This window comes from Candoia aspera, chromosome 14 (genome assembly GCF_035149785.1).
Source record: "Candoia aspera isolate rCanAsp1 chromosome 14, rCanAsp1.hap2, whole genome shotgun sequence".
In the NCBI taxonomy this organism is placed as follows: Eukaryota; Metazoa; Chordata; class Lepidosauria; order Squamata; family Boidae; genus Candoia; species Candoia aspera.
The window spans coordinates 18,860,082-18,873,574 of NC_086166.1; the positions used below are offsets into that span (position 1 = coordinate 18,860,082).

General features: G+C 43.0%; 1 protein-coding gene across 1 annotated transcript in view; it reads left to right on the top strand.

The window, feature by feature from the left end:
- Positions 1 to 13,493, top strand: part of PRKCB (protein kinase C beta) — a 198,289-nt gene that overhangs the window by 121,854 nt on the left and 62,942 nt on the right. The window contains exon 9 of the mRNA XM_063315016.1: positions 9,029 to 9,175. Within this exon, the coding sequence (XP_063171086.1) occupies positions 9,029 to 9,175 (147 nt within the window). The remainder of the gene's footprint in view (positions 1 to 9,028; positions 9,176 to 13,493) is intronic.

A 13,493-nucleotide genomic window follows, 5' to 3' on the forward strand; every position in this document is an offset into this window, starting at 1 on the left:
ACCTTGCTTTGTTTGGTACCATAGATATCAAACCCTTGAGTCTGGCTAAGTTTTCTAAACTGTTCAGATGAATGTCACAATAGTGTCAAAAGACTGCGGATGCCTTGTTGCTAACCTAAAGGTCAGGGCAGTTATATTCAGTGATATGGGGAAGAAGAGAATGTGGGCGAAGGGAGCAGACAAGCAAGGAACCTGCTGGGCCAGAGGTTGGTGCTCCCTGCTCGACCTAATGTTCCTTTTTTAGGATTCTTTTGTTTTTTTAAAAAATGGGAAACTTGCATGCTGCACCAACATAAGAGCATCTCTGGCCTCCATCTATTCTACAGCAGCACTCTTAAAAATAAAAGTCTGGCTTCAGGCAAGGGCTTTGTTTGCCTTCTGAGAAGTGGGCATTTTGAAGTTGTCCACATTCAGTGTGGCAACCATTTTGTGAGAGTGCCTGTAACATGCTTTCAATATTCCAGGTATACCTACTGACCCCAAAGATTTGGGAGGCCAGTCTGTCTGTGCCACTCCCTGGGATCAAGCTTTCTCTACCACCCCTTAGGATATGTTCTTGGAAGTGGGCTTCCGGTGGGAATGGCAGACTGAACGGCTGTGCCTGCTGGTTCAGCAGGCAGAGCTGACAATGCAGTAACTCTTTTCAGGCTCAGGCAGGTTTTCCTGAAGCCCAGAAACATTCTCCAGATCAAGGAGAATACCTGGAATCATCCCATCTGTCCTCCGGACGGCTGCTTGCAGCCAGAAGCTCGCAAACAGTGTTTCACGCTCGACTGGTAAGAGCAGCTGGGAGGCTGAGACGTCACCATTTCCAAGCTGCGCTGTAGCCTTAAAGGGCCACTAAGACCGGCCACCCCATTTCTAAATCACCAGTTTGTATTTTTTAAGTATATGTACCCCAAGAGAGGCTTTCTACAGTGAGGAGAAGCTGGTTCTCTTGGTGCTTGACGTTATTTTTGGGATTCCTTTAAAAAAAATTCTTTTAAGTTTTGGATTTCATTTTCCTTCCAAAGGAAATTCCAAAGATTGAAAGTAAACACATTGAATCGGCTGATTTGAACCTGCAGCTTTCTGTTTTCACTTTCCCTTGAGAACCGTCTGCCATCTCACTCTCACTTTATGCAAACACTCTTTGGAACTCTTCCATATCTTTGACTTTCGCTGGTTGAGCTCCTGGGGGGCGCCATGATCTACTAGAGGATTTTAAACAGATTTTTCTTCTGACCTTCACCAGGATTTTAAACAGATTTCTTCTGACTTTTTATGCAAGATGTCCAGGACATTGTGGAAAATATGAGATCTAAAATGTGCCATCAGGTTGGGGATGTGTGGATGAAACTGAGGAATTTAAGAGTGATAGAAAGTTTTTTTTTAAAAGACTGAGTTTGGAATTTTTATCAAGATGCTGGATGAAGATTGGATAATGGAGTTGGAGAAATCTAAGGGAGAGAGTGATCTGCAAGCCATAAGTAAAATCCATCTCCTGGTGGAATGCCATGAAAAGAACCTGGAATCTTTGAGGGGGGCAGTTAGGCTGTCTGATTCTTTCAAGAGAAAAGCTCTGTGCACATTGTGGGGATATGTAACTGCTTTGGTTTATTCTGAAGTGGGATAAGGGTTGAAGAATGTTCATCTGGTTTGCTTTAGGGATTTGACAGATGCCATTTGCCTTTAAAGATTTGGATTTACTGTTTTGAATTGGCTGTGTGTTTTGGGTGATCAAGGTATCTCCCCTGCCAGGTAAGTATAGGTCAGGTGCTATAGATCTGGGTCACTGTCCAAGCTGATTAAAGTACAAAAGGGGGTGAAACAGGGTTGCATTTTGGCTCCCCTACTTTTTAACTTTTACATCAATGATATGGTAAGATGCCTAAGTCACCCAGACTTTCATCCTCCTAAATTAGGGGACCGAAGTATTGCCCTGCTGCTGTATGCAGACGATGCGGTCATACTCTCCAGGACTCCTATAGGTCTCAAGAGAGCTTTGACATCCTTGGCCCAATATTGTATTAATAATCAGTTAGAAATAAATTATCAGAAAACAAAGATAATGACCTTCGCTAAAAGGCCGAAACTTCACTTCTGGCATATAAATGGGCACAGAATAAAGCAAGTGACGAGCTTCAAATACCTAGTTGTGCATGCCACTGGATCTAGGAAACCTCACTTTGATTATGCAGCTGATTCTGGACAAAAATCAGCCAATGCCATTTTAAAGTTTTTCCGAAGCAAAGGCGGACACTATATTCCAGCAGCTCTTAAGCTCTTCCAGGCGAAGTCATTAGCCCAGCTCCTTTACGGGTCCTGCGTTGGTGCTCCGACTTCAAGCATTACACCTCTGGAAAGAGTGCAGTTCAAATTTATTAGAGCAGTACTCCAAATGCCCAAATGTGTGACAAACACTCAACTTCGATTGGAATTCGGCATGATAAAAGTCGAGGCAAGAGTGCGTCTAGCCTCCCTGAACCTTTGGCTAAAACTCAAGCATTATCCCCAAGGTTTAGCACCACTCATTTTTCAAGATTACTTCCAATCCTCTTGGTTAAAGGACATTGAATTTAGCCTCGCAAAGCTAGGATTTTCTACAGATTCAATTCTTAGGATGGATTACGAACAGGCAAAACTGACCCTGAAGCAAAGGATAAAGGATATAGAGAGACAAATGGACTTACAGAAGGCCCCTCATTTCCTATCTTCAGAGCATAATAAATATATTGTCAATACTGCTAACTACCTTTCTCAACTTGAAATTCCTAGCCAGCGGAAAGCTTTCTCCCTAGCTCGAAGCCATGCACTCCCTTCTGCAGTCTTGGAAGGCAGATACAAAAAAATCCCAATAGCTGCAAGGCGGTGCCCTTGTAACAATGGAGAGATAGAAACTACAGACCACGTGCTTCTCCATTGTCCTTTTTATAAAGAGCTCAGGAGTAAACTAATATTACCTTTGATTAGTAAATGCCCTAGATGGAAAGATATAGATTGTATGCAAATGTTACTTATAGATGAATATCCAACTGTCATGGCGCAAGTAGCCAGATTCTGCACAGCTGCTATGAAGATACGTCAGATTACGATTGGAAAAATGTAGTAGTGTATCCCTTGTAATAACTTTGTGGTCTATATAACGCATTTTATATATGATATTTTACTCTTTTTATCACTCATTTTAATATTTTACATATATTTTTATAGACACTTATACCTGATAGAATATTAGTCATGATAATGCAAATTAATAAGATGGTTTTTAAACTTGATTAAGGGGCTCACTTACATTGTGATCCAAACTTATTTTAACACTTAATTGGAACTTGTAAACTCAAATTTAAAATTATTTTAATTTAGATGGCTCATATTTTATAGTGAATGGCTAATGTGCATATTTTTATAGAATTGTATCTTATACTGGTCAGTGACCGTAATAAAATCAATTGAAATTGAAAGTGTTTTTTTGGGTTTATTAAGATTAAAATTATTAAAACTGTTGTATTAGGATTAAAGAATGTTTATTTGGTTTGCTCTAAGGATTTGAATGAAGTTATTCCCTTTTAAAGATACGGAATTACTGTTTCGAATTGTCTTTGTTTTTTGGGTTTATTAAGATTGGGATTATTAAAATTCTTGTACTATTAAGTATAATAGCAGACAACAAGTGCTTTTTAATTTGATTTTTATTATAGTAGACAGAAATGTATAGAATAATTAAATAGGTTTTATCTTTTGGAGGGGAGAAAGATGTTTAGGAGGTTTATATGAATTTTTTTTCTTTATTTTAATATAAGAGGGATAAGTAACTGTATTTGGTGATTTTTATTATGTGATAAAGCAGAATGACTTATAGAATGTGGTGTTTTGGTTTAATATAGATTGATTATGGAAATTTTGTATATCCTTGCTGTTAAAGGTCGGAAGCCACATCTTTTTGTAAATTTCAAAAAAATTTCTCTTGTGTTTCTGCACCTTTTTAGTTTTTTTTTCTTTCTTTGTAATCTTTTGTTTTTTTGTAGTTTTTACTCTTGAAATCTAATAAAATTTACTATAATAAAAGAATACGTTCTTGGAAGTCTATTCCAACCCTCCTCAAGTTGATGCCCTATAAATTGGTTGGACTGTCACTAGCTGGAGGCCCTGAGGCCACAGAAAACTGGTCTTTTCTACTTGCCACTTCCCGTCCTCCCATTGCCCTGCCAGGATCAGGGCACCCTGGCAGGTGCCTTTTGCTCCCTTCCACTCCTGGGTACTCGACGGTCCTTCTCCCAGTTCTGCTCTGCCAGGCACTGTCCCTTTTCTTCTCCCAATCTCACTGTGCTGTGCAATATATTTTCTTATTCCTTTTATGTTGAATATAAATGACTTTCGGTACTCTTTATTTAACCAGTTAGTCTGGGAGGGAAGGGGGAAGAAGAGGGAATCCATCCTTTAGGTGCCAGGCTCTGGATCAATTCAGTCGAAAGCAAATGTTCTGATCCTTCCAGGTAGGGGAAAATAGCTTCTCCTTCTCCACTTTATTCGCGCTGTGCATAATTTTGTCTCCTCCTCCTCCTCCTCCTCCTCCTTCCAACAAGCTTTTACCTCACCCTTAATGGTTTTAACTTTGAATTTTAGCCCTTCCTTCCTCTCAAGGGCGTTCATATAATTTAAATTCTTTTTAGACTTATATCCTGCCTTTTCTCCATATTGCAATCTAGGGTCAATCATCTCATAGCTGCAAAGGGAGAAAAGGCAAGATCTGTTCTCTGCCACTTCCCACATTCAGGTATTTAAGCAAGAGGGAGGCCAAATCTATATACGAGCAAAACTCAGACCTCACAACCCCAAAGACAAAACAGGCAAGGCAGCAGGAAAGGGGACCTATCTCTGTGAAATAGTAACGGCTGGAACATGTAAAAGAGGCTTAGGGGAAGGACAAGGATACGAGTTTCATCAGGGTCAGTGAGGCTGATTCCCAGCCTCCTTGCGGAGCATGGAGCAGCACTTGCCACCCGTGGCAAGAGCTCGTTGTTTGCAGAGGGCAGTCCAAGACACACCTGCTCGGACGGGGCTCCATGAAGCCCAGGGAGGCTTCTTCCCAGCTGAAAGGGTAGGAAGAGGGCAGCCTCCTTCAACAGAGCCAGAACAGGCAGAATCAGGCGACCCTCCTGTTGGCATCTGCAACTTGGCTTCTGACAAAGAAAATGTCTTTCACTTCCATCTCCCCTACCCCCACTTTTTTGGTCACTGACTTATAATACATAAGCAGCAACAATCCACAAATACTTTTCCCATCTCACCAGAACTTTGCCCAAGTCACTCAAAAATCTTCTGCTCTGCTCCTCTCCTAGCAAAGAAGAAACTCCTGAACTCCTAGATGCAAACGAAATAGCCAATATGGGAAGTTGGCCAAGGATGTCATTTTACCATTTAAACCAGCCTTTCCCAACCTGTTGACCCTGGAGGAACCCTTGAAATATTTTTCAGGCCTGGGGAATCCCCTGCACATTCAGGCTCAAATATAGGCCAGAAGTTACAAAATTATATTTGTTTCATGTGTAGGCTGCATTAACTGCATTAACAGTATTCTTAAACTAAAAATAAAGAATGAAACTTCCCTTTTTAATGTGAAGTTGCCCAACTTTGAAATAATTTTTTAAATAAACCGTGATCTCCCAGGAAGCCCCTAGTGACCTCTCACGGACCCCTAGGGCTCCATGGAACCCTGGTTGAGAAACCCTGGTTTAAACCATTATGGTCAAACACCCCTTGTCCTTAACAGGCTGTAAAATTAGCATGATTTCAGCAGCAGGCAAATGTCCAGAAACAAAGCTTTATTTCAGGGAAACAAAGAAAGATGAAAACAAATGGAGTCGGGGAGGAACAGCAGAAGCTGTTCAACATCTCTCTGCTGATTTCAGCAGTTTAGGGACTGGGATCTGTGGGGAGTGCGGGGGGCGGGCAGGATTTTGCTGCAGGATGGCACTTAAAAATGTGGCAGTATCAGGAAATTGGTGACAGGGATTAACAATGGGAATCACATTCCAAAAGATTAGGTGAGACAGGACAAAAACTAAATTCGTTTTCATTTAAATTTAATTAAACTTAGTTATTTAAATGCAAATAATATGATAATTCCCTGCATATTTAATTAGCTTTCCTTCCTGTCATATCGAAAAACCCACGGGCACCGCAAGGGGCTCTGGGGAAGGACCCGGCTTCGGCAGCTTCGTTTGGCCCTGAAGCCTCGGGAGATGCGGCTGTGTTTGGCTCCACTGGGGAAAATGGGTCCGTCTCTGGTGTCTGGAAGCAGCAGCTGCAGTTTTCGAGGAGTCCCTCAGACAGGTTCTCTTGGGGGGTGGGGGTGGGGGTAAAAAATGTCAGGATGGTAGCTGTGACTGTAATGCATGTAAAACGGGTGGGTGGTCGCAGCCACCATCTTGACTTTTTTGACACACACACTCAGGTGCCCTTGCTCTGGCGCTGTCAGCTTTCCCCCACCAACCGAGCAAAGGACCAAAGTCAGTAATCCCTGAAGGCTTGTCAGGACAGAGGCCATTATGGAAACCTTCTGGTGGCCCTCGAGGCCCAGAATTGCTCTGAGGAGAATGGAGAGGAAAAGGAGAAAGAGATTAAGGGGGAGGAAGAGAAATAAAAAGGCTGAGAAAGAACCCTGGAGACATCTCAGGTCCGAAGGGCGGGTCTCCCTCAGTCCCAACCCATATTCACAACATCTACTATTTCAGCTTGGTTATGTCTGTCAGCCCTGCTCCTCTTATTACAATGCCAATTTAAGTATTACGCAAGAATGGCTTTGTTTAAGCTTCTTCAACACTGGGAGTGAAAGTATAGTTTTTTGCCACCGTAGGAAAAACAAGAACCCAGGAGCTCCATTAAAGAGAAATTAACACTCTCAATAACGGCTGCACATTCAAAGACAATGGCTCGAGCAAGGGAAAATCCACAGGCAAAGGGAGGAACCGGCTTGCTCAGTGCAGACGCTGCTGGCAGGGAGGACGGGGGCGTGCTTTGTGCTTCATCCAGTATCCAACCTGTTGATGAAAGTTAATTCTGCCCTGCTTCCCTTGGTTCTTGGTCCCTCCTCCAGGGCTCTGCCAAGCAGCCCCGTGTGACTTGCAAGCTGAGAGGCTTACACCCAAGGCTGGCTTAGCCCTCCTGACATGGGTGGCTTGCCTAGCAAAGGCAGTGGGGATGGGGCTGTGGGGTGCCTGGCAGAACTGGGCCTGCTCTGAACCGTATTCAACCTGGAAAACAGAAAGCAGCGAGCCTGCAATGTGGCACAAGAGGAGTGGTCTGGGAGGGATGCTGTCGGCAAATGCGTTCCAGAATGCCCAGGATTAATTGAAGGCCCTTGCTGTCCTGGAAGAGAGAGGGGATTTCTGGAGGAGGAGCGCAAGCCCCTCGCCCAGGGTGGCACCAGGAATGCTTCTGGGCTTCTGCAGTTGTCTCCAATGCTCCTAGTTTGAGCCTGAAGGAGCCTCCCAAGTGGCTCAGCTTAATGGAATTTCATGCTAGGCTGAGCCCCGGGCAGGCGCTTCCGATGCCAGACATTTTTCAGAAATTGAAATGAATAAATTATGAGATTGCTGTCTGTGTGTGTCTGTGGGTCTAACAGATTGTGTCCCAATAAGTTATGCACCCCACCCCCAGCTCAGTGGGAGAGGAACAGCACTTAGAAAGCGCTTGGATGCTCCGCAGTTCTGGGGAGTTGTGGAAAGAGTGAAGAGGCCCCGCCTGTCCCTTTTGCAAACACGTTTGCTGAGTTGCTGCCTGGTTACTCAGTTCAGCACTGGGTTCCGGCTGGAATAAGCAGTGCCTGTCATATTTTCTTCCAAACTATTTTCAGTGAGAGATGCAGAAACAGCACTTTTTTGTGGCGGTAGAAAAGGTCCAAGTATAGTTTTAAAAAGGCTTTCAGGTGCTAAGGATTGACTCAGGAAAATCCAGAAAGCTAGTCTTAACTCTCAAGATGCAGGTGCATTGAAAAGAAACAATGAATTTCTAGGGCAATGAAGCCTCTAAGTGTGAAGAAACAGCCCTTGCAAGGGTCCCACATGGGTGGGGGAGACTTCTTTGCAGGCCCTCTGGCCCCCGGCACCTCTGTGTTTCTCTATCCGCCTGGCATCTCTATTTTTTAAGCTGTGACCAGTTTGGCCTGACTCATATTAGCCATGGCTGCTTGCTTTTCCTTGGGCTTTTGGCTTCTCTGTGCTCCTCAGCTCCTGTGGGAGGAACACTTGCAGGAGTGTCGAGGAACGTTTTCCTCCCACTGCAAAGAGTGGGCACAAGTCCCCCGCCGGGATTTGGGCGCTGGAGTAGCAGCAAGAGGCAAAGCCCCCTCCACCCCTCCAGGGTCCTGCTATTCTATTCTGCCTCGACGCCAGGGCTTGAGAAGGGTGTCCTGCCACATCCGGTTTGGTTCTCTTTCTGTCATCAGACTCAGCCGCAGGGAAGGAGGAATCCCTCTGGGACGGAGCGGGAATTTGGGTAGGCCTGTTGTCTCCTGGGTCCAAGGGCACTTCAGCCTCCAGCTCCAACAGGGAGCCAAAGGGGGGCGGTTTCTCAGGGCCATACTCTTGCCAAGGGAGACCTGGACTGGCATGAGTCCTCCTCCCTGCACCCGCAATTCCCTCACATCCCCTTCCTGGAGGTTAAAAACATTGCTAGCAGCCGGTAGGCAACTCTTTCGGAGAAGCGGGTGTGAAAGAGAGAGGGAGAGATCTGACATAGCAGCAAGGAAAGCACCGGCACTGGCAGAGCTTCTCCGTTCACCTGCTTTTCTCTTTTCTCAAGGAAACTTGGATGATAAGAAGGATTTCCCCAATGCTGTTTTTTCATAGTGAACCAAATAGTAGAATGAGAGAAAGAGGTATTTATTATATCTTCATGAAGATTGAGAGATTTAAAAAAAAGAATCACCCTCCCAGAATCTCAAGGTGTTCCCACCATCAGTGTCGCACACTGGAATGTCCTGTAAGTCTCGCTTTGCTTATTCTCACCTGCTTTCATTGCTTCCTCCCTTCTCTCCCTTTTCTAGAGAGCCAGGATCGGTCCAGGTTCAAAGGCTGTGGAGGAGAAGACACCAAACACCATCTCCAAATTTGACAACAACGGGAGCCGTGATCGCATGAAACTCTCTGACTTCAACTTCTTGATGGTGTTGGGTAAAGGCAGCTTCGGAAAGGTGTGTGCTGTTGGAAAGGGGCCATCCACGTTCTCCTCCATTGTGGACAGGGTTCAGGCATCCTATTAGGCTATGGTTCGCTTGAATATGGTTTACCGAATACTCAGCGTGGGGGAGATCAACACACTAAGCCAAAACGAGGGAAACCATATTGTGGCATAGGGAATGAGCTCAGCTGTTTTGGGAAAGGTATTTTTCCAACTGGGTTACAGTTTTATGTCAGCCCTGTAAGGTTGTGTGCACCAGCTTGGCTCTCTATCACAGGAGGAATGTTCTCACTGGTACTTCAGAGTTTGGCTTCTGTTGCCCAGCTGGGCATCAGCAGGCCTAAGTTTTGAGATTGCCCATGAATGGCAGCTTGGGCGGAAGCTGGAGGGACTCGGTATTTGGGAGCTTCCAGCGAGGTATATGAACAAAAGTATGCAGCAGCAGCGGCTCTTCCATCTCAGGGGCCAAATATCTGCAATCCATCCGGTAGAGATGCTGAAGGTGGAAACATTCGGTCTGTGTACGTGAAGGTTCCTCTGCTTATTGTAAAGCAAACAGAGGACAGCGAAGGCAAGTACTTCTCGGTCACGGTTAGGTATCCGGCCTGCCCTGCTGCCTCAGAGAGGGAGAGATGGTCAAAACAGTGCAACCATGGTCTTTACGGAGCAGGGCAAAGGTCCCTTTGGGAGACAGTGCCCTGTCCCGGGAGTCGCCGACAGACGATCTGGGGAGGCTTGGCGGGGCAGGAGGGAGGCAGAGTCCTGGGCAGTGCCACCGAATGTACAGTGCATGTTTCATAGAATCCATTTCTATGAATTCTGCCATCTTCACAATCCAATCCTCCAATTTCTGTTTGCTTTTTCACAAGTCCACCGTGCATGGTAAAATGTCCCTTCATGTTTTTCACATTTCCAGCATTGACTAGAAGTACCTTTATACATCCTAAATAATTTCTCTGGAATCATATACCAACAGTACATCATTTTATATAAATTCTCTCTTAAATTATAACAGTGTGAATTTCAATCCTTTTAACCACATTCTCTCCCATTGATCCATCTGTTTATTATAACCAAAATTCTTAGCCCATTTTATCATGCACTCTTTAACTTGTTCTTCCATTTCAAATCTCAACAAAAGTTTATTTATTTATTTATTTATTAAATTTATCCCATCTCCTCCCATCAGAGGAACTCTGGGCGGTTTATACATTTTAGCGATCACATGTTCATCATTTGTAGGTAGTTGAATCTCAAATTCTATTCCACTTACTTTTTTATCCATATTAAATCTTTCTCTTAATTGTGCATATGAAAACCACTGAAAACTAAATCCCTCTGCAGTCAATTGTTCTCTCAACTTCTCCATGTTCCTGTACTAACAAATGTTAACCATTTCTCTTTGCCACTGTTTCTTTTCTATAAAATGCCTCTTGCACTGAGAGCAGCTTGGTTTTTCCAGCCTCTTCTCAATCCACAGCCTCAGTGCCACAGCTATCTGTAAAGGGACGGTGTCAGCACCAAGGTCTACCGTGCAATGCCCAGTTGGGAGTGTGGTACCACATAATGCCACATTTAGCCATAGTCTTTTTCTGGGCACTGAGCATTAGGAAATAATGGGCCTGTTTGGTGCATTAGCAGGTTTCAAGATTAATAAACAGAAGACGAAGATGTTAACAAAAAATGTGAAAATAGAAGACCAAACAGAGTTAATGAATAAAATGGGTTTTAAGATTGAGAAGAAGGTAAAATATCTGGGTATCACTATGACAAATATGAATTGTATGTTATTTCAAAGTAACTATGTTAAGACATGGAATGAAGTTTAAAAAGATATATTAAGTTGGGAGAAATTACAACTGTCATTGCTGGGGAGAATTTCTGTGATAAAAATGAATGTCTTGCCTAGAATGATGTTTTTGTTTCAGAAAATACCTGTTTTGACAACTGATGCACCATTTAAACAGTGGCAGAAGGATCTAAATCTGTGTGGCAGGGGAAAAAACCACGAGTTAAATATAAGGTGTTACAAGATGCAAAGGAAAGAGAAGTATTGGGTACCTGATTTGAAATTGCATTTTGTAGTTTGCTGTTTGGCTTGGATGAAAGAGTGGGTGTTGCTGAGAAATAGAAGGCTTTTGGAGTTAGAAGGACATGGCATGGATATCTGTGGTACGATAAAGTCAAGGTTGATGTGGATTTTAAAAACCATTATGTTAGACATGCCCTATTGAGAATATGGAATAGATACAAACCCAGGTTGTGCCCGAAAATACCTTTGTGGATCTCAGTGCAAGAAGCATTTTATAGACGAGAAATAATATGCAAACACAAATGGCTAACGTGTCATGAGATACTGGAATTTTGTCAAGGGGAATATAAAATAAAAACAATAGAAGAACTGGTAGCAGAGGGATATAGTTGTCAATGGTTCTCTTATTTACAGTTATTAGAAAATTTAAAGTAGGCAAAAGAATTTATGGTTTGAACATTGTAAGACTGTGTTTGAAACAATTGTGTACAAATGATGAACATGTAATTGCTAAATGTATAAACTTTCATTGAAATTGGAAACAGAAGAAGCTAAAGAATGTATGATAAAGTGGGCTAAAAGTTTTGGCTATAATATGGAACAATAGGAAAATATGTGGCTGAAAGGGTTGAAATTTATACTATGTTATAATCTAAAAGATAATTTTTATAAAATGATGCACTGTTGGTTTATGTCACCAGAGAAATTGTCTAGCATTTATAAAGGCACTTAAAATTTATGTTGGAAATGTGAACAAGAAGGGACATTTTATCATTTTTGGTGGATGTGTAAAAAAAGCTAGAAAATTCTGGGTTCAGAAACATAAACTGATTCAGAGGATTTTAAAGATTAATATACAACTGAGACCAGAAGTTTTTCTTTTGGGACTGACGAACAGTTGGAAAAAAGTAATGGAACTTTGTTTTTGTACATGGTAACTGCAGCAAGATTATTGTATGCACAAAGATGGAAAGATTCGGCATTACCCACTATGGAGGAATGGTTGGTGAAGATGATGGAACTTGCTGAGGTGGCTAAACTGACTTCTTTGATCAGAGAAAAGACAATGTCTACATTTACTGGTGCCTGGAAACCCCTTATGGACTTTTTGTGTAAAACAGAAAAAAATGAGCTTATGATTTATGGTTTTGATGATCAGATAGGATAGATTACAGAAAGAAGAGAGTTATGTTGTAACCACAGAGTAAGAGGTAAATTAATAATTGTACTTTAACTGCTGTAAAGAAGATCGGAAGCTACTTCTCTGTATCTTTCTTCTTTCTTTTCTATTTTCCTTTTTCTTTTTCCCCCATTCTTGCACCTTTAGCTTTCTCTTTGATTTCTTTCTTTTTCTTTTCTTTTTCTTACTCTGTATTAGTTTGTATTGGTTTTTATCTTTTAAAAAATATTTAATAAAAATTATATATATAAAAAAGAAAGAAAATAATGGACCTGTTTGAACGGGACTGCCCTCTCTTGTTGGATCCAAAGATTTACTCTGCAATGTCAGTCTTTCTTTGCCCCAGGGGACTCGGGGGCATTCCAGATCCTTCTCATATCAGCTCAGACCCAGGCCAGCCTGCATTCCGGTCAGTTGATTCTGGGTTAGACAGGGACAGGAGGAAGATAGGACAGGGGGAAGAAGAAGAAAAAGGGAGCCAAGGTTGGGGGAAGAGACTGCTGGCCGGCTGCTTCCTGAATGTTGCTGATGGCGTATTGTGCTCAAGCCTCAGGGCTGAGGAAGGGGCTGTGCAGGCTCTGCAAAGGGGAGGGTTCTGCCTCTGCTCTGAAGGGGGGCAGTGGTGAGTGGTGGTGATCAGAGGCTTGGTACTGGCTTGAAGCAACCATCTCTCAGCCCCAATCCTGCCTTCTCGGGATGAGTCATTCTCTGCCGGTGCCAAACCACGTCTTTCGGTGAGACAAGCTGCTCTTGTGTGTGGCTTGCAGCCTGTATGACCCCACACAATTTTCTGCATAAGGCTTGCCTATTGAAACATTTAGGGCCGTAGCAAGCCCTCCCATGTCTCTCCCCATTTAATTTTGCACACTGGGAAATTACAGTTTTGTCCCTGGCTTCTAATGTCTCAGGACATTAGACATTAGACGTTATTTCACCTTGGGGTGAAATAAGCAGCACTGGGGAGGCAGGAGAGAATGGTTTAGTTTCTGGTGCCTGATCTCTAGGGATGTTTTTTTGTTTTTGTTTTTGAAGTATAATCTATTTTAATTTTTGTGTTCTACGCTCCAGAGATTGTTTCAGGTACATCCAATTTGTTGTGGTACAGCATGTTGTGTGAGC